The 20,273-nt window shown below is 50.7% G+C and overlaps 2 protein-coding genes across 5 annotated transcripts in view; both read left to right on the top strand.

The window, feature by feature from the left end:
* LOC122379989 (stromal membrane-associated protein 1-like) overlaps positions 1-9,423 on the top strand; it is a 78,276-nt gene extending 68,853 nt beyond the window's left edge. Inside the window, exons 8-11 of one of the 3 annotated variants that reach the window (XM_043362720.1) lie at positions 4,135-4,252; positions 4,295-4,415; positions 7,748-7,819; positions 9,054-9,423. In XM_043362720.1, coding sequence (XP_043218655.1) covers positions 4,135-4,252; positions 4,295-4,415; positions 7,748-7,819; positions 9,054-9,125 — 383 coding nt within the window. In that variant the 3' untranslated portion in view covers positions 9,126-9,423. Of the gene's footprint in view, positions 1-4,134; positions 4,416-7,747; positions 7,820-9,053 lie in introns of all 3 variants that reach the window. The other 2 variants (XM_043362722.1, XM_043362721.1) reach the window with 2 other exon arrangements.
* On the top strand, positions 1,451-3,795 carry LOC122379990 (ubiquitin carboxyl-terminal hydrolase 2-like). Of its 2 annotated transcripts, XM_043362723.1 has the most exons (2): positions 1,451-1,514; positions 1,793-3,794. In XM_043362723.1, the coding sequence occupies exon 2, from the start codon at positions 1,814-1,816 to the stop codon at positions 2,792-2,794; it is 981 nt and encodes a 326-aa protein (XP_043218658.1). In that variant the 5' UTR covers positions 1,451-1,514; positions 1,793-1,813; the 3' UTR covers positions 2,795-3,794. The 2 variants fall into 2 exon arrangements, with proteins under 2 accessions (XP_043218658.1, XP_043218659.1); XM_043362724.1 differs by lacking the exon at positions 1,451-1,514 and having other exon boundaries at positions 1,827-3,795.
* Positions 9,424-20,273: the final 10,850 nt, after the last annotated feature.

The following is a 20,273-nucleotide window of genomic DNA, read 5'->3' as shown; positions in this document are numbered from 1 at the left end:
AATAGTTAAGCTGAGTGAGAAGGGATATCTGTCGACAGATCTATTTGAGAAACCGACCGATTCGAAGTCGTATCTCCATTTCAATTCAGACCACCCCACTCACACCAAGAAGGCGGTCCCATACGGCCTGGGCCTGAGACTTAAACGGATCTGTCAGAAAGAGGAGGACTACCAGAGACACAGGGAGAACCTGAAGGCGAGACTGATGGAGCGACAGTACCCGGCACCTTTTGTAGAGCGACAGCTGCGTAAGGTTGACAAGATCAAGTAAGCAACCAGGTAGTAAGGCACCGGAGAACAACAAGACAGGCCGGGTCCCCATGGCCATCACCTTTTCCCAGTTCCTTCCAAACATGACAAAACTGTTGAAAAGCAAGAGACACCTACTGCAGAGATCCGAAAGACTGAGCCAGATCTTCTCCATGGACCCAATGATTGCCTACAAACGGGGTAAAAATTTACGCGATATACTTGTTCATAGGAAAACGAGAGGTGCCGTATCGAGCGGGACTGAACGCAAGATCGACAGCTGTGGAAAGGAGTGTGTGACCTGCAAGCGCATGTACAGAGATGTGGAGCGAGTGGCAGGCGTGAGTCCAGGGTGTGTAACGACGTATGACAGGACAATCGGGTGCAGAAGTGAGAATGTTGTGTATGGCATCTGGTGCGACGTATGTAAATGTGTATGCTATGTGGGCGAGACCGGCGGGCGTCTTTATACCCGTATCCAAAATCATCTGTCCTCCATACGAGCTGAAAATCCAGCCGTCCCTCTCCCTGTCAGCAGTCATTTCCGCTCAGCAGATCATAACGTGAGCGACGTACGCGTCGTAGGGTTAGAGCGCGTGTGGCGGCAAAATGTAGAATACCGGAGGGCAAGGGAGCGTCGGTGGATGAGCCTGCTGGGAACGCGAGGAGGATGTGAGAGCCTGAACAAGAGAAACGGTTAGGTCTGCAGCACCGGAATGTGGACCCTATGGAGACCTGAGTTGTCGGGTCACAACGATACGTGATTTTTGTATTGCTCAATTTTTTTTTTTTGTCTGCGTAGTACGATCTATGTTACTCAATACCGGGATACGAATTATCTAATGATTATCTCCAAATCAGTGGTCGGGTAAATTCAGTCGCACGTTAATGCGGTTGTAAGACAATTGCGGCTCGGTTGTGACGATAACTGTATCCCTCGGCGAAACGGAATGGCCATTGTATTATCTGATGAAGCTGAGAATACATCAGCGAAACGTCTGAAGTTATTTAACTTTATATATATATATATATATATATATATATATATATATATATATATATATATATATATATATATATATATATATATATACGTATCAGCAAAGGGCCATATAGGTAAAAAAGTTAAATAACTTCAGACGTTTCGCTGATGTATTCTCAGCTTCATCAGATAATACAATGGCCATTCCGTTGGCGAAACGGAATGGCCATTGTATTATCTGATGAAGCTGAGAATACATCAGCGAAACGTCTGAAGTTATTTAACTTTATATATATATATATATATATATATATATATATATATATATATATATATATATATATATATATATATATATATATATATATTACAACTGGTACTAGAAAAAAAACTTTTCTAGTACCAGTTGTAATATATATATATATATATATATATATATATATATATATATATATATATATATATATATATATATATATATATATATATATATATATATTCATTCAAACAATGACCATTAAAAATCACGGCATGTTGTGCTTTAGAAAGCTTTCTGTTGAGTTTAAAACTGATAGCATGTGAATGAGCTTGTGCAGCGTTCTGGTTCCTCAGTGTGTCTGTTTAGTGTTTAGTATAAACAAAATGGCCGCCGCTACGAAAGGGTCCCTCATGAACACATTCTGCGCTCTGATACGCGACATGTGGACATCCTCGGACGAAACGGAGCGGGTGCTCACCACCGCACCACTCAAGTCGATGATCCAACGGCTCGCGCCGCGCTTCATGGGCTCCCAGCAGCAGGACGCGCAGGAATTCCTCAGATATCTGCTGGAGGGACTTCACGAGGACGTGAACCGGGTGACGAGCCGGCCAAAGCCGATCACGACCGACATCGACGACTCAATGAGCGCCAGTCAAAAGTCAATGGAGGCCTGGAAACGTTTCTTGCGCCTGGAAAACTCCAAGTTTGTTGACCTGTTCGTGGGCCAGCTCAAGGCTACCCTGCGGTGCACGGTATGTGGCCACGAATCGGTTACCTTCGACCCGTTCTGGGATCTGAGTCTGCCAATCCCGTCACGAAGTGGCCAGGTGCGCCTACAGGCCTGTTTTGACCTGTTCACCAAAGAGGAGGTGCTCGATGGCGACGAAAAACCGACCTGCTCAAAGTGCCAGAAGCGCCAAAAGTGCACCAGGAGCTTCTCGATCCAGAAGTTCCCGCGCATCCTCGTGGTGCACCTGAAGCGGTTCTCTACTCAGGAGAGGTTCGTCGGAAAGCTGAACACCACTGTCGACTTTTCGATGAACGGTCTGGACCTGTCGCCCTACTCGGCCGGACAGACGCCCTGCCGGTACAGCCTATACGGCGTGGCGAACCACTCTGGCACGCTGCTCTCAGGACATTACACCGCTTACTGCCGACACCCGTACACGGCAGAGTGGTACGAGTACAACGACTCGCGGGTCCACGTGATGGATCAGAGAAACGTCAACAGCGGAAAGGCATACGTGCTGTTCTTTGAGCTGGCCGGCTCGAAACACCGCTCCGGCTCGACCCACGTCTAGTCATCTAGTCACGGGAGAGGAGCCTGCGATCGTCACCCGCTCGGGCCCTGTGTAGTCGCACCGGCCGGCGCACATTCTGCACGGACAACTCTAGCCAGCGGCCTATCGTGATTTGTGATATTGGGTGTAAGGTGTTGTTAAAAACCAGAACGGTCTTTTTCATCGTGAACTGTAAACTGTAGAGTCATTACATATAATGCTAAATATACCCACACCAAATGGATTATGGTTAGATAGAACTAGCGTTGTATCATTTTGAAAATGGATATAGTCGATTATCCGAAACGTCAATGACTTGTCAATATAAACGATGACACATGCCTCTCGGTGAACTATTGTTCAACTTGAATTCAGACTTAAAAGCATTGGTAAGAAGAATCGAAAAACTCAACAGAAAGCTTTCTAAAGCACAACATGCCGTGATTTTTAATGGTCATTGTTTGAATGAAGATATTTTGCCTAAATTAGCAATTGGCCATTTAAATAGAAATTAAAGCAACTTTACGTTTCACCATGTGTATTCATGGCTTCATCAGAAAATACAGGCCTCTCCGCTGCGCCAAATAATACGACATATAAACATAAAAATCACCAGAAGATAAAAAAGTACGTGCTCTTATTCCACTCCATGACGTCCAGAGCTAGATGGAACAGCTCCGACTTGCTTACGTGCTCGTGGAATCCCCGGAAGGAACAGTCAGCGATCAGCTTCATCCCCTGTTCGGTGAGCCGCAGCCATTTATTGCAGCCATACCGCGGTGCACACACCACGGCTACGGCCTCTGGTAGCAGCCGTTGGTACCCAAACTGGGTGTGAAGGTCCACACTGCTCAGAAATGCTGTCTGAGACAGCTGTCTGAGAAGAATAAGTCCCACATGAAGTTCTTGGAGACCTGCCAGAAGGAACGCGTTGTCCCTCGAGGCTTTAAGCTGAAGTGGGAGTGCCACTTCGATATGAACAGCGAAGAAGTGACTTCCATTGTGGACAGGGCCTCTCACGACCTCGTCAGCGCGTCCATTAGCCTGGCGAAGGAGAAGGTGTCAAAACTGGAACAGGAATATGAGGTATTGCTCCAGCTGACGCACAATTCGACTGAATTCGACCCACGCCAATCCGCAAGGATCATTGATACTAACATGTAGATTTGTCTTGAATTCCTATGAGGTCTCAGGTTCACCTCTCGCATCTATTGACTTTTCTGTCTGGCCAGTGCATGTGCAGTTTTGTTTGTGACTTGCGATACCTGCGATAATTGCGTGTGGCGGGTGACCTGTGTGACCAGCTGCTCTGTGTGTATCCAATTCGCGACTCTGATCAGCTCCACCTCGGTCCCTGACAGGCGGGAGCGGGGGCCTGGTCGGCTTTCCAAGCGTGCCTGCCGGCGGATACGCCCCGGCGCCTGTCGCCAGCTCGATGGCTGCCGGCTACGGCTCGGTGCCGGTGACTGGCGCCCCTGCCGGGCCGGGGTACCCGCCCGGCGCGCCGGGGTACCCGCCCGGCGCGCCGGGCTACCCGCCGGTGACGGGCGCCCCTGCCGGGCCGGGCTACCCGCTCGGCGGTTATGCGTACGGCCTGGTGCCGGCCGGCGGCGCGCCGCTGCAGCGGACGACGCCCTTCCAGGTGAGCCGTGCACGGCGGCCAGCCATCGACAGTGAGTCGGTGGCAAAGTTCAACTCGGTCCTGCGCGTCTGTAAATCACTGACATGCTGATATGGGTGTATCGTCGAATTCTGATTTTAAGTTATCGCCATTACCAGATTTTATTAGTCCTTGACATGTTTGAAGCCGTACACTGAAAACAATATAACCCTAGGCCGGCGAGTAAACCGGTGTTTCACGGGTACCCCTATCCGCAACCATTTTTAACCACCCTCCCAGGAGAAGTGCTAGATCCCATTGCGGTGTAGTCGTACTTGCTCTGAGCGGATATAACCGCTCTCAGCGAACATGTCCGCTGAGAGCAGGGACGACTACACTGCAATGGGACATTACTGTACTCCTGGGAGGGTGGTTAAAAGTGGTTGCGGATAGGGGTACCCGCGAAACACCGGTTTACTCGCCGGTCTTGAGTTAAACTGTTTTCAGTGTAGGATACCAATGAGAAATATGGGAAGTAAACTAATCGGTTCATGATTCGACTCGGAGTCGTATATAACCTAGGCCGCAGCCTTTCTACCAAACATCGGATACTCTTGATGCATGTGAGTGAGCCCCGCTGCACGTGCAAAATACAAAAGGAAGAGGTGTCAAGTTCGCAGTGACTGGGGCGATTATCCTGAAACGTGGCACGCATGTTGACTCCCACCGAGCAATGCATATATTGCATATCCATATGTCACGATTGCTACTGCATGTGCGCACGTGCATGTGGGCCCGAGCCCCGAGGAGTACCTTCCAGACCTTGAAAACGGCTTGGCCGATTGCGCTCAAATTTGGCGCACGGCTGGGGACCGGTTAATAGGTTGCCGAGTCAGGGTTGGCAAAATGCCGGCGTAAACTTAGTTTATGCCAGTCGGTGGCAAAAACTAGTTAATGCCAGTTTATGCCGTCAAAAACTGACATAAACTGACACAAACCCTTATTTAGGCATTAAATGAGGGTTTAAATAGTTTAAATAGAGGATTTAAGACTGTCTCAAATAGTTCCACTTCACGTTCAAACTATTTGTTGGGGATACAGGGTGGACCAAAAAGGATGGAAACATTTTAAACTCGTATAAACAGTGTCCCAAAATTTGCCAGTTCGGGTGGGAAGTAACATCCAAATCAAAATAATTTTCCACTCTAACCTCCAATTTTCCAGAGCGATTTTTCACTCCCTAGTTTACCAATTAAGAGCATCTGTGTGCACCTTGTACCTCCCTCCATATACGATTCAATGATCTTTTAAGGCAGCTCCCAGTCCCACATCCTCCAACACTCACAAATTAATTGTTAATATCTGTTTTCTGCTCTTTTTTGTACACTTCTAACTGGCTATTTTCCACTCTTAGCCCTCTTTATAGTGACAAACATTCCCCTCTGACACCCAAGCCAAAATATAATTTTGGGACACTGCGTACAAAACATGCAATATGGCATGCAGGTGACTGAAAATGATACCAAACGAGAGTACATTTTGTGGAAATTCATAATGACATCATGCTCAGCTGCTTTCTCTCGTTTTCAGTCTCTCACAGTAGATGTTCGAGGAGACCACCTTTGCGAGACAGGCACAGATCGGCCCGCCTGGCGGCTGGCGCGATAGCCCGACGACACAATGTCCTCTGGTATGACTCGCACAGCCTTGGTGATCGCTCTCTTCAGGTCACTAAAGCTTACAGAACCTTCTTAATAGGCCTGACCGGTGACCCTTGAGATGACCCTACAGGAAAAAAGCCATAGGGTCAGGTCGGTTGAGCAGACCGGCCAGTTCCACTTCGGTTCGAGGGTGGGAGCGACGTGGCTGTTCGGCCAAACAAGCGGCCACCCTGCCCCAGGGCGCCGTGCCCTCGGACGCTCGGTCCCTGACACGGGCAGTTCATCGGACGGCCACACGTCAGTGGCGCGAAAACTGGCCCGACTCCTTTTTTAAGACTATCTTCGGGAGCACCCTGCCGCTCCCCATCCCCGGAGAGGACCGAGAGGCCGCCATCTCGGTGCACCAGTTGAGGGCGGGCCACTGGGGCCGCTCGCTCCAATACCTGCACCGGATCGGCCGCCACCCCTCCGTGGCATGCCTGCAGTGCCCCGATAAGCGGTGCCCCGCGGCGCTCTGCGCCGTGTGCCGGGAGGAGGCGGACGTGCCGGAGCACGTCTTGCTCCGCTGCCCGGCCCTCGCTGGCGCCCGCCTGCGGCTAACTGGCAGCATTTACGTCGACCCGTCGCGGCTGCGGGACGCCGACCTGGTGGCTGCCTTGGAGGCCGGCTACCTTCGTCATAGGGAGCCTCTCGGCTATGGTCCTCCGTAAGGAGGTCCCAGGGGGAACAACAACAACAACAACAACGTGGCTGACCTACCAAGCGACGCTAAAGAAGTTCTTGAAGTGAGATCAAGCGACGTATGGCAGTATCTTGGACCTCATGTGGCTCCAGCAAGGCGGTGCGTCTCCTCACATAGCAAAACAATGCTCAAGTGGATCGAGAACCACTCTGGTGGCCGGCTGATATCCCGCGGTGCCAGTCGGAACTGGCCCGTCTGCTCACTTGACCCCTATGGTTTTTTTTCTGTAGCGTCATCTCAAGGGCCAGGTCTACAAAGAAGGTCCAGCAAGCTTCTGTGGCCCGAAGAGAGCGATCATCAAGGCTACCAGAGGACATTGTGTCGTCGGGCTATCGCGTCAGCCGCCAGGCGGGCCGATCTGTGCCTGTCTCGCAAAGGTGGTCTCCTCGAACATCTACTGTGAGAGACTGAAAACGAGAGAAAGCAGCTGAGCATGATGTCATTATGAATTTCCACAAAATGTACTCTCGTTTGGTATCATTTTCAGTCACCTGCATGCAATATTGCATGTTTTATACGAGTTTAAAATGTTTCCATCCTTTTTGGTCCACCCTGTATTTGAGACGGTACTTATGTCATGTCAAGTTTAACTTTAAGGTGATCGATCATGTCACCTTAAAGTTTTTAAGCGTAGCCACTGAAGTTGAGCTGGTGACTTGATATTTTATGATCTTGAATAAAAACAACAGCACCTCCGCTTTCACCTCCTCAACAACAGCATGTGCAGTTGCACCCTCTGTTCCGCCCTGACGGCCCCGTGCCCTCTGTTCCGCCCTGACGGCCCCGTGCCCTCTGTTCCGCTCTGACGGCCCCGTGCCCTCTGTTCCGCCCTGACGGCCCCGTGCCCTCTGTTCCGCTCTGACGGCCCCGCGCCCTCTGTTCCGCTCTGGCGGCCCCGTGCCCTCTGTTCCGCTGTGACGGCCCCGTGCCCTCTGTTCCGCTCTGACGGCCCCGTGCCCTCTGTTCGGCAGCAGCTGCTGGCCGGACCGTACGCGCCACAGCCGGTGAGCGGCGCGCCACAGCCGGCCAACAGTCCGCTGCAGGTCAGCCAGCCGGATAGCTAGGACTTCACACTAGTCATGGAAGTCGCCATCGGGATATTGCATGGGATTGTATAATGTTTATTTATGGGGCTATGTATGCGAATCTGAACCCACTTGGGACCTAAACTGTGGGGCCTAGCCTGAACTGGAATTGAACGAATTGAATTGAACCTACTGAAGCTACGTGCTTTATACGGGAATCAGAACGTTCACCTATAACAGGAGATATCCTGATATTCAGCGACTCAGTTAGACGGCCGGCAGTGTTGTCGCTACTTGTTGTGGGCGCCAGGCTGAGTGGGCCCGGGGCGCCTCTGTCCGGCAGCAGGGCCGGCTGAGTGGGCCCGGGACGCCTCTGTCCGGCCTGTCCGGCAGCAGGCTGAGTGGGCCCGGGGCGCCTCTGTCCGGCAGCCAGGCTGAGTGGGCCCGGGACGCCTCTGTCCGGCCTGTCCGGCAGCAGGGCTGAGTGGGCCCGGGACGCCTCTGTCCGGCAGCCGAGCTGAGTGGGCCCGAGGCGCCTCTGTCCTGCAGCCGAGCTGAGTGGGCCCGGGGCGCCTCTGTCCGGCAGCCGAGCCAGGCTGAGTGGGCCCGGGGCGCCTCTGTCCGGCAGCAGGGCTGAGTGGGCCCGGGGCGCCTCTGTCCGGCAGCCGGGCTGAGTGGGCCCGGGGCGCCTCTGTCCGGCAGCCGGGCTGAGTGGGCCCGGGGCGCCTCTGTCCGTCAGCGGAGCCGGCTGAGTGGGCCCGGGGCGCCTCTGTCCGGCAGCCGAGCTGAGTGGGCCTGGGGCGCCTCTGTCCGGCAGCCAAGCCGGCTGAGTGGGCCCGGGGCGCCTCTGTCCGGCAGCCGAGCCGGCTGAGTGGGCCCGGGGCGCCTCTGTCCGGCAGCCGAGCTGAGTGGGTCCGGGGCGCCTCTGTCCGGCAGCCGAGCCGGCTGAGTGGGCCCGGGGCGCCTGTGTCCGGCAGCCGAGCTGAGTGGGCCCGGGGCGCCTCTGTCCGGCAGCCAGGCTGAGTGGGCCCGGGGCGCCTCTGTCCGGCAGCCGAGCCGGCTGAGTGGGCCCGGGGCGCCTCTGTCCGGCAGCCGAGCTGAGTGGGCCCGGGGCGCCTCTGTCCGGCAGCCGAGCCGGCTGAGTGGGCCCGGGACGCCTCTGTCCGGCAGCCGAGCCGGCTGAGTGGGCCCGGGGCGCCTCTGTCCGGCAGCGGAGGCGGCTGCTGACCGATGTGTGCTGTTGTGTTCGCAGCTGCAGCAGCAGGTGGCCGGCCTGTCGCTGGGCCGGCCGGCCATGGGCCCCGGCGGTCAGCCGTGGCAGTGAAGACGAGCTGCTCGCCGCGGAACGAGTCGGCTGAGCTGCGGCTGTCCTCGCTCCGTGGCGCGCTCAGTACAACGGCGCACCGGCCAGAGGCGGACTCGCGTCGGCCGCCCTTGTATCCGACCCTGACCGAGGTCGATTATGAAATGGACAGCTTTATCGTGTGGCGTCAGTGCGCGCTGTTCTTGTCCTGTCCTGGGTGGCTGGGGGCGCACGGTATTTATTTAGGGGGCGCCCAGCGTGTGGGGCCGGCCGGACGTGGCTTATCGTACATGTATCCAATAAATGGGAGTGACAATGGCACAGGCCGTTTTACTGCTGGCTGTGCGGACGGAGGAGCCCGCTCTGTTTCAGGCTCCGACCAGCTTTAGCCACGGTATCTTGTATTTTGTATTTTCATAAATCACCAACAGGCTTACGCCCAGTGACAGGTGAAGTCACACGCACACGCATCCATGCATATTGCATAAATACCCCCCCCCCCCCACACACACACACATACACTATCCTTCGTATCCGGCAGCGGCCGACTCATATAACGCACGCCACGGTTGAGGCATACGCCGATACCTCTCGCGTGAGCCGCCCGAGCGAGTCAATGGAAATATCTGACTTGGGCCGAGCGGTGAATGTTGGCAAGAGTCTGAAGGACCCGGCTGTGTTCACGTTTTCGGTCAGCATCAAGCTCCAGCAATTGATACGTACAGGGTGTCCCATAAGTTCGTTCTCACATTAAATTTGCATGTAAAACAGAGTACGTTGCGTTTTGATATGTTTATGACACGTCAATGTGTTCCTCATTTCATGGGCAAACACATGGACACATGCTGCGGCATGCCAACCGGCATGTTTGGCAGCGTAGCAGGCTTGAAGTTAGCCCATACTGACTTAACCCATAACGTGATCGAAGCTTGAGAAGTGTGTAATGGCGACTAACCGATTAGACAAGTTTCAGCGTGTGTAGCATGGTTGTGCACGTGATGCTACGCATTTCAATTTGCAAGTCTGTGCGGCCGGTAAGTTGCTGCCTAGGTGGAGAAGGATTCAACTATCCTGAAGATGGAAAGGACGGATTGGCGGAACAGCCCGTCACCACCGAGGCGCGCCGCCTGTTTCAGAGCCGCCGCGCTGCGCTAGACAACGAGAGCGGGACGAATACCTGCGCGTCAACCGCCTCTGCCGGGCCGCCATTCGCCGCGACTGTGAGTCCCATTACACTGGTGAGATAAGCAGCGTGGACGTGGTGGTCTGTGGCGTGTGTTACAGCCGGTGATTGGTCGCAAACAGCAGCGATGCACGGTGCCTCACACAGTCACAGCTGATGCTTTGAACGATTATTACGCGTCAATAGGTCAACTGAGTGCCGCTGATGTGCCGCACGCTCCCACCCCGGTGCCAACATTGCTCCCTCGTGTCTTGACCAGCTGTTTCAAAGTCTCTCCGATCGAGTTCGACACTCTTTGTATCACCTTGGCGAACATGAAACATTCAAAATCATTGGGTATAGGTACTCGTAGATGGCATCTGTATAACTATAGACCATATGCAAAGGTACTTTTTGGCATTGGCCTGCCTTTACTTGGTGTAGTCAACTCTAGTCTGATCACTATTCACTGCTACCGTACCGGCATTAGTGGCGTCAATTTCAGAAAACCTTTGTCCAAAGTCCGTCCAATGTCCAATGCTTACGTCGACTGTCCGTCCAAAAATGTCCAAGCCAGCCATTTGTCCAAAGATGTCCGACACCTACGCAATAGTTAAACCTCAACACTGTTATTTAATTTGCTTTTCATCTACCGTTACCAGCTCAAAAGTGCTAATCATATGGAAAGCTGAGCTTTCCAACAATCAATGTTAAACACGATTACTTTTTAAAAATGTTGAGGTGTTTGTTTGTTTGTTTGTCGTTTATTCATGATTATGGGCATGGACAATGGACAGAAATAAAGTTGAATTGGTGCAAAAGCATAAACTTATTACGAGGCACCTCTTCAACAAAACAAAACGAAACAGAGCATCACCGAAATAAACACACACACACACCAGGTCCCACGCGCAACCCCGCCGCCCCGACAGACCTTCCGACCACTACAGCTGGACCACACGCGCTCCGCCAGCCTGCGGCCTCCCCCCTTACTTTGTACGGCGGCCCGTCTGGCCAGACCGGGACGGTGCCGTTCCATGGCATATGCCGTCCCGGCCCCGGGGAGAGCTGTGGGATACCTCCCCGGACCGGGGAGATCTGGTGGATACCTCCCCGGCGCTCCAGACGGGCCGCGAGCCCCCGCCCGCACCCCCGGAAAATCATCTTTCCCGGGGGTGCCCCCTAACCACCGCCCGGGCGAGGGGAGCGCCGACCCGACCCGACAGGCCGGCGCCTCGCCCGCCCGGGCGGCCGACCGGTCCCTTTCAAGTGGGACCGGTACCCAGGTTGGCCCGGATGGGTCATAGGGGCGGGGGCAAGCGATTGTCCAAAGTTGTCCAAAGCCTGCTGCCACGGTCCAACCAAATTCCGAATTGGACATTGGACAAAATCGGAATTCCGAAGATTCAAGTTCCGATGGACACCACTAACCGGCATCCTGGAAACATCTATACCTATGTCACACCCATCCCTAAAGGGAAAGTAACTAAAGGTCCGGCAGACACTAGGCCCATTTTGATATCCCGCGCACCGACGGGGGTCTGCGCCAACTTAGAACCGACGGGGGGGCGAATGACCGCCCCCCTTAGATCTCGAGAACGAAGCAAGGTAGCGACAAACGGTAAACGGCATGGGATACGCACGGACAAGGTCTACAATTTTTACTAAGGTCATTTTCAGGTCAGGTCAAAGATGACGTCACAGGGGTAAAAAAAGTCAAAATGGCGGCGCTAGATATGGAGTTTTTCGCGAATAACTTTCAAACTAGTCAAGATAGGAACAAACTAAGGGCAGCATCGTGATCCTCTCGTCAATCCGCATTGAATGATATATATATATATATATATATATATATATATATATATATATATATATATATATATATATATATATATATATATATATATATATACATATATGTTACGGGTCATATGCTAACTTGGGCAGTATGCAAACTACCCGGGCAGTATGCATACTACCCAACAGCCCGGGCAGTATTGCATACCGCCCGGGTAGTATGCATACTACCCGACCCCTTGGGCAGTATGCATACCGCCCAAAAGCTTGGGCAGTTTGCATAGGTAGGGTAGACCGGGGCAAGTCGCCCCGCCGAGGTAAAACGCCTCACCGATGTTTCTCGGAACTGGCAGAGTTCTGGGGAAACATCCTCTCTTCTATATAACGTGCACTATATGATCATTATATGAGCAGACTGGAAAGAAATTGTGATGACTCTTTCGGGAGATATAGCCAAAAATGTGTTTTTTAAGTGATTTTTATGTTTTGTTGTCAGATTATGTATCATGGCGTTCTTTTATGGTCCACATCAGGTTAACGACTTTTATGTGTTTTGAACAACTATTGTCTAACGCTTATCATGCCGGGTTGGTTCGTGTTAAATTATGTCTTGCTGGAGTGCAAGGCGTTGTTCTCTGACCGAACTACGTGATGGGGTAAAACGCCCCAGTAGGTCGCGGGGCAAAAAGCCCCTGGGGCGTTTTACCTCATGTGTTGTTCGGGCATATTGCATGTTTTGTACTTTCTAATGTTCGGTAGCTGGCGAACAGTAAGTTTCTATGCCTTTATGTGTATTTTTCTCAGCAACTGGATGGCAAAGGAAGTATTTTGTTAACATTTGCATTGCAATAATTTATTATTTGGTCTAATGAGGTAGGTGAAAAACCTGCTCATACAATAGTGTCATAGCTGAACACCTGACAGGATGGAATGTGCTAACTTCAGTGCCGTGCCTCCAGAGATCTAACGGACCTCTCACATAAGATTTAGCCAACTACCATGTTAAATCTTTAATCTTAAGTATGGGGCTACTTGCCCCAGGCCGTGGGGCGTTTTGCCCTGGGGTTGGGGCAAAATGCCCCATTTGCAGTTGCTTCACAAATCACTTCCTAGCTTGGAGTCCGATCATAAGTGAATGAATTTGAGGGGTGCAATTTAAGGTAAAATGTCCAAAGAACGTATTGAGCACAAATTTGGCCTTCCAGGTGATGTGTGACAAAATTTATGTAGCAAAATAAATTATCTGGGGCGTCTTGCCCCAGGCTACCCTACTGCCCGCTGTCCGACTTAAAGTTGTGTAATCCATGTCCACATTAAGAATATAAATGGCTCTCTAGATAACAATACATAGATCGACCGAGAAGAATTTTTGTCGTCCAACGTGATTGATCGATCTATAAGATGGAATGAGGATTGGAATAAAGTGTTGAAATTACTTTTTCCCAAATCCATTGTTGAATAACCAGTGGCCAACAAGTCATTTTGTCATTGTGAAGCGTGAACTGAGTAAAATGAAACGACGACGACAAAATTTGACGTCATCAACTTTGAACAGTTCTTTTTTCGCTATAACTTTGCCAAAAAAGAGGAATCAATATCAAATTTGGTATGTGGATAGAAGGCGGTAGGGACTACCTATCACATATTTTCCGCTTTTTTTCGAAATTCAAAAAACAACTTTTTTGGATTTTTTGCCTATTATATTAAGAAAATTACTTTTTTGATTTTGGGGGGTCAAAATCTTAAAGTTTAAAAATCCGAAATAGCAGTTTTGTAGCCCTCTAATTCGACACCTTTTATACCTATTCTTAACCTTCGCCTCAGTGGGGGGGGGGGCATATGTTACCACCCTGTCGCGTTTTTGCGTGTGAATAAAAAACCGCGGCGCGTAGCGCCGCGCCGCTTGGGGTAGCTTTTGGTACATCAATTTTGGATAATGTGTGAAATTTTTGACCCCAGGTCATGTCAGGTCAGGTCACCAGGTCAAGTTAACTGACCAAGCCTAAAAAAGTTTGCAATCATGTCCAGCCTACAGTGTTTGTCAGAAAGGTTTCAAACTTGGTGGATTGCATGCTGTTATGGGCGCCTACAATTTGTATATCTCGGATTTTTTATATCAGTGACCTAAGGTCAGGTCAGTGGCGTGACCTTTCCATTGCAAGTCAATGGAGAAAAATGAAAATGCCTCTAGATCCGTGTGTACGCATCGGAACAGTCCAAATATTTCAGAATCACAATGATTTAGTCCACTCGTGATGACCAAGGTGTCATTTTTGCTGATAGCCTCTAGACAGGTCATCCGAGGTCACTTGAGGCTACAAACAGTTTTTTGCCAATAACTCGCGATTGGAAAGAGATAAAACGCTGGGGATGGTCTCATTGTGTTTGTCTTGTTGAGACGCATCGACTGATATGCAACATGACCTTTTCCGGTAAGGTCATGACCTTGACCTGAGGTCAAATTTTCAAGTTGACCTTTCAAGGTCAAATTATAGTTCATTCGACGCGTCTCGGCGAGGGGAACACGATTCTGGCAATAGAAATGTTGTGGCTTTTTGTAGTCGAAAGTTATTGTCGAAAAACACTTTTCGTAAAAACAGCTATTTTTGGAGTTTTGCCCTCTGGAGGCTAAACCGTTGACCTGAGGTCAATATTGATAATGACCTTTTCAAAAGAAGAGTTCAAAAGCTATCGATTGCTCTTCCATGCGTTTTCTAGCTACCATAGTTCATGAGATAGCGGCATGTTTTCTGAAAAATATAATGACAATTGGCAAATTTTGACCTTTGATGACCTCTGGTGACCCCAATATTGCTCTAAGGTGAAAAAATGACCGAAATACTTTCAAACGTACGCATTAAGGACTATCGACTGCTTTTTACTGCGTCTTTCTAGCCCTCTTAGTTTTTGAGTTAGAGGTGGGTGGTAACATATGCCCCCCCCCCCCCCCCCCACTAGGGCGAAGTTGGCCGAGACCGCCACTGGGGCGCGGGTTAAACACTTTCTGTGTCTATAAAGCTGTAGGCCTGACAGCTCTTCCCGCGAAACCTTTTTTGGGTCGAAAATGGCAGAAATGACGTCACTCCGACGTCATTAGCGGCCAACCTATCATAGCCTTTGGAAAATTTTGGTCACAATGTATAATAGCTACGATCCCGGGAGGGTACTGAAAGTTTGGTGGCAATCGGCGCAGCGGAATTCTGGAGGTATATCGAAAAAAACTAAGGGGGGACAAAAATGCCCCCCCCCCCACCACCACCCGGAAGGTTAAAACGTTTGTCATTCACATATATACGCGAGTTATTGCACTAACAAGCCTCACGAAGCGTAGTCAACATACTGCCCGAGTAAACATCTTGCCCGTGAGAAGAAAGGTGGGTGGTATGCATACTACCCGGGAGGTATGCATACTGCTTGGGCGGTATGCATACTGCCCAAGGGGTCGGGTAGTATGCATACTACCCGGGCGGTATGCATACTGCCCGGGCAGTTTGCATACTGCCCAAGTTAGCATATGACCCGTAACATATATATATATATATATATATATATATATATATATATATATATATATATATATATATATATATATATATATATATATATATATATATATATGTGTGTGTGTGTATTTTGGCAATATATTTTCTTTAATACACGTTTGGTTAAAGACCACTGGGGCCACTGTTTGCAAACATGTACATGTGCAATTTGGAAAACAAAGTACTAAGATGTCCCACCGTTCAAAAGCCATTCATTTACTGTCGATATGTTGATGATATCTTTGTGGACATTGAGAACGAGCACCAGCTAAACGAACTTAAGAGTGTCTTGGAGCAAAAATCGGTGCTGAAATTCACTACTGAAATGAACGTTCAGAATCGGTTACCATTTTTAGACGTCGACATAGACGCCAGCACTGGTAGGTTCGTGACAAAAGTGTATAGGAAGCCATCTGATGTGGGCCGGTGTCTAAATGCCAAAAGTGAATGTCCAGACCGTTACAAAGTTAGTGTGATACGGTCGTTTATTAGGAGGGCCTTTCGCACATGTTCAGATTGGTTTTTGTTAGACGCTGAGCTGAAAAGAGTTCGACAAATTCTTGTGAACAACGGCTTCTCCAACCATGACATAGATAGTGAGATATCGACAGTTATGGAAAACGACAGAAATGGAAAGACGCGGCCTGTCAGAAAGGCACCTCTTAAATTTTACTACCTCAACCAGATGTCCCAGTCGTACAAGGTAGATGAGCGAGTGATGCATGACATCGTGTCAAGTTGTGTGACCTGTACCGACCCAGATAGGAGCGTAGTTTTAGTCATTTATTACAAGAACCAAAAAGTAAGCAACTTGTTCATGAAGAATAATGTGACGGTTAGCAACAGCGTACTGAAGCGCACCAACGTAGTGTACCGATTCGTGTGCCCCGAGGTGGATTGCAGGCCCCTCCAAATCGACTACGTTGGTGCAACTACAACCACGCTGTCACGACGTTTGACAATGCACCTCGCTGAAGGAGCACCAAAGGCCCATATGCTAAATGTGCACAAACGCCCTCTCACCAGAGCTGACCTAACTGAAAATACAAGTATTATCGAATCTTGCACTGACCAAAAGAAATTGTTCATTTTAGAGGCCCTGCATATCAGAGAGCATTCACCAGCTCTGAATGTGCAGTCGAATGCGGCCACCACTCTGCAACTTTTTAGGTAGTTAAAGGTGCATTATCATCGTTCTTAATGTGTTATGTGTCTGATGTGTCATTCACTTAATATCTTCACATAAAGAAACGTCCTTCCAAAGAAGTGTAGCCATGACAACGCCTATGTTTGTAGGGGAAGGTGGGGTAAGACGGACCAGCTAAGGTTTGAGGCCGCATATCTTGCTACACTGCTCTCGTAATTCATATTATTTATAGTCTTCGGAATGCTCAATCCTTCCTCTGTTGATATGTGTAAAGACTAAATTTCAAATTAAAGACATCTAGGTGGTGGATGCTCTTAAAGAGGGAAATGTCAAAAACTCAGACAAGAAAAAACGTGGGGTAAGACGGACCACCCAGCAGTGCCTGCTATCCGTTCATGTGTGTTACACTTCTGCTCTGTACTCTTGTAAGAAAAAGTAACCAGAATGGTAAAATAACAAAATGAGCCTTTATTCTTTACTCATGTGTGATGGAAGTGCAGCTAAAAGCTGGGAACATGTGTGTTGATTGTCGTTTGGCATGAATGCATGCTAACTGAGCACTTGCATGCATGGCTCACATGCAACAAAGACTCCTTCCTGAAAAATTAGCTTACTTAAACTTGTGTCAATGTTTTGGAAAAGAACTTTCCATATGCAGGGTACAATGGACCTCCACAGGGTAAGATGGACCACAGTGGTCCGTCTTGCCCCAAATCTAAATTCTGTCATTATCATGACGTATATGTCAAATAGCCCAACATTGCAAAACCTTGCCTTTCCTAAAGTGTGACTATAACTAAGTTCATAACTTTGTTCTTCACAGATAAGTGCAAAATAGAAACTAATCATGCAAGAAAGGCGCCGTAATTGAATCACCCGTAGACCTCTTATATTAGATCGGTTTGACGAAAAACAACATTTTTCTCAATAACTCAAAAGCTATGCATCCTAGCAGCATGAGCTCAAGGTGGCCATTGTTACGAAGGAAAACAAACATAGTGAGTGCATAAAGCAGTAGATACCAGCAGCGGTTCAGCCGGGAGGGCTGGTGGTCCGTCTTGCCCCGCTGGGCCGTCTTATCCCACCTTCCCCTATGTTTACTGTACCTCATCATTCATTACTGCATTGTTTTGTTTGTTGAAGCGATGGATACGATCGAACATGTTTAATTTCTTGAAAATGGAATAGGAATTATTCCGAAACGTTGAAAGTGACCAATACATATAATGTAGTGAATGTCGAACTTCTCGACTTTGATATTTTCTTTACCTGATGCGACAAAACGAACATTACGATCAATCGAACAGAACAACAAGAAGATAACGAAATGCAAATATGCCTTGGTCTTTAACCAAACGTGTATTAAAGAAAATATATATGTATCAGTGGCGCAGCCAGGGGGGGGGGGGTCAGAGGGTCAGCTGACCCCCCCGAAATTTCTGTCAGGGGCCCGCTCGAGAGAGAGAGTGAGAGAGAGAGAGAGAGAGAGAGAGAGAGAGAGAGAGAGAGAGAGAGAGAGAGAGAGAGAGAGAGAGAAAGAGAGAGAGAGAGAGAGAGAGAGAGAGAGAGAGAGAGAGAGAGAGAGAGAGAGAGAGAGAGAGAGAGAGAGAGAGAGAGAGAGAGAGAGAGAGAGAGAGGAGAGAGAGAGGTCCTAATCTAATCGGACGAGCCCGCTTCGAGAAATGCCCACTGCGACACCTCGGGTGAGGGGTCGGCCTGGGGCCCCAGGTGGACAGGGCCCGGGCCCCCAGGAGAACGGGCCCGGCCCCCTGGGTGGATGGGACCCGGGCCCCCTGTAGATGGGTCCGGGCCCCCGGGTGGATAGGGCCCGGGCCCCCCGGCGGATGGGGCCCCGGTGGATGGATCCGAGCCACCGGGAGAACGGGCCCCGGGTGGACGGGGCCCGGACCCCCGGGTCCCGCGAGAACGGGTCCAGGCCCCTCGGGTGGATGGGGCCCGAGGCTCCGGGAGAGCGGGCCCGGGCCCCCTGGGTGGAGGGGGCCCGGGCCCCCGGCTGGATGGGGCCCGGGCCCCCGGGAGAACGGCCCTGAGCCCCGGGTGGACGGGGCCGGACCCCCGGTTGGATGGGGCCCGGGCCCCGGGAGAACGGGCCCGGGCCCCCTGGGTGGATAGGGCACGGGCCCCTGGGTGGATAGGGCACAGGCCCCCGGGTGGATGGGGCCCGGGCCCCGGGAGAACGGGCCCGGGCCCCTTAGGTGGATGGCGCACGGCCCCCCGGGTAGATGGGGCCAGGGCCCCCCGATGGATGGGTCCGGGCCCCCGGGAGTACGGACCCCAGGCCCCGGGTGGACGGGGCCCGGGCCCCCGGCTGGATGGGGCCCGGGCCCCCTGGTGGGCGGGCCCCGGAGCCCCGGGTGGACGAGGCCCGGAGCCCAGGTGAACGTGGCCCGGGCCCCCGTATGGATAGGGCTTGGTCCCCCATGTGGATAGGGCCCGAGCCCCCGGGTGAATGGGGCCCGCTAGGGTGACCCGCTTGCTTCGCAACGCGAATAAGGGGTATTTTCGATCGGTGGGCGTTTGGTTGGTCTTGTGTCTGTGGGTTATGTATCCATTACGGTCGATTGCCTTTTGACGGCTAAGCATTTTGGTTTTGGGAAAAAATATCCATCGCATCGAGGTGCTCGTGTCTGATAATAACCATGCGTTCTACTATAGAACATGCCATGCCAAGTGTATTTCATGACATAGGTTGGCGTAGGTTATTGAAGAGTGAAAGCCATCGATGAATTACTATGTAGAGGTTTGAAACATTTATATCTTAAGAATATTGTTGCTCGTCATGCAAAAGCGATGATTGGACCTTGGTCACAATTGAATGCTCTTCCAATCTATGCCCATTCCAATTGTCAAACATACCAGGTTATGTAGCAAAACCCCTGTAATTAAGTAAGTCATAAGCAAATGCTATTTTCTCCAGCAATTTGTTCCACCTTGTTTTTGATCAATTAGCTTTTCACAATTTTCCCATGAGAGGCGGTAGGTACATTTCTCTTGCCAACAAGCGTTGTTTGAACCCGCTCCGTCTGACAGTCACCCAAAAATAGCATTAAGTCCAAAATCCGTCCAAAACGTCAATTTTTCAAACATAAGTGCCCTCACGGGTGCACGTGGCGCGTGCCATCCCTGCACCGCACACCATTCGATAGCCCGTTCGATTCTCATGCACGATACTGTGTTCCTCGTGCCGATCGGACCCACGGTTACCGAGATACTGCACGGGGACCGGACCCGTGTCGGGCAAGTTGAGCCATTGTCGCCCATTTTTGCAAGCCGATTTATGCATGTAAAGTCTATGACGCGAATTTGCACTTTTTGAGCACGCGCCATGTGCTCACCACCGGCCCGATCGAGCTGTGACTCTTCACAGGCACGTTACCCATCCTTGTTCTATAAGTTGCGCGAATTTCAGCGCACTATGGAAGTTACGTCGCGATCAGCCGCTTTTTTACGCGAGTTCTTCGCGAAAAAAACCTTAGGGGGTTGCATCAACCCCTCCCCCC

The sequence above is a fragment of the Amphibalanus amphitrite genome, unplaced genomic scaffold, assembly GCF_019059575.1.
Source record: "Amphibalanus amphitrite isolate SeventyFive unplaced genomic scaffold, NRLGWU_Aamphi_draft 000088F_arrow, whole genome shotgun sequence".
Classification (NCBI taxonomy): Eukaryota; Metazoa; Arthropoda; class Thecostraca; order Balanomorpha; family Balanidae; genus Amphibalanus; species Amphibalanus amphitrite.
Note: the sequence above shows the minus strand (reverse complement) of the source record. Positions and strands in the feature narration are given on the sequence as shown.

Coding starts and splice junctions, on each gene's coding strand:
- LOC122379990 (XM_043362723.1), top strand. CDS start 1,814: ATGAGCTTGTGCAGCGTTCTGGTTCCTCAGTGTGTCTGTTTAGTGTTT.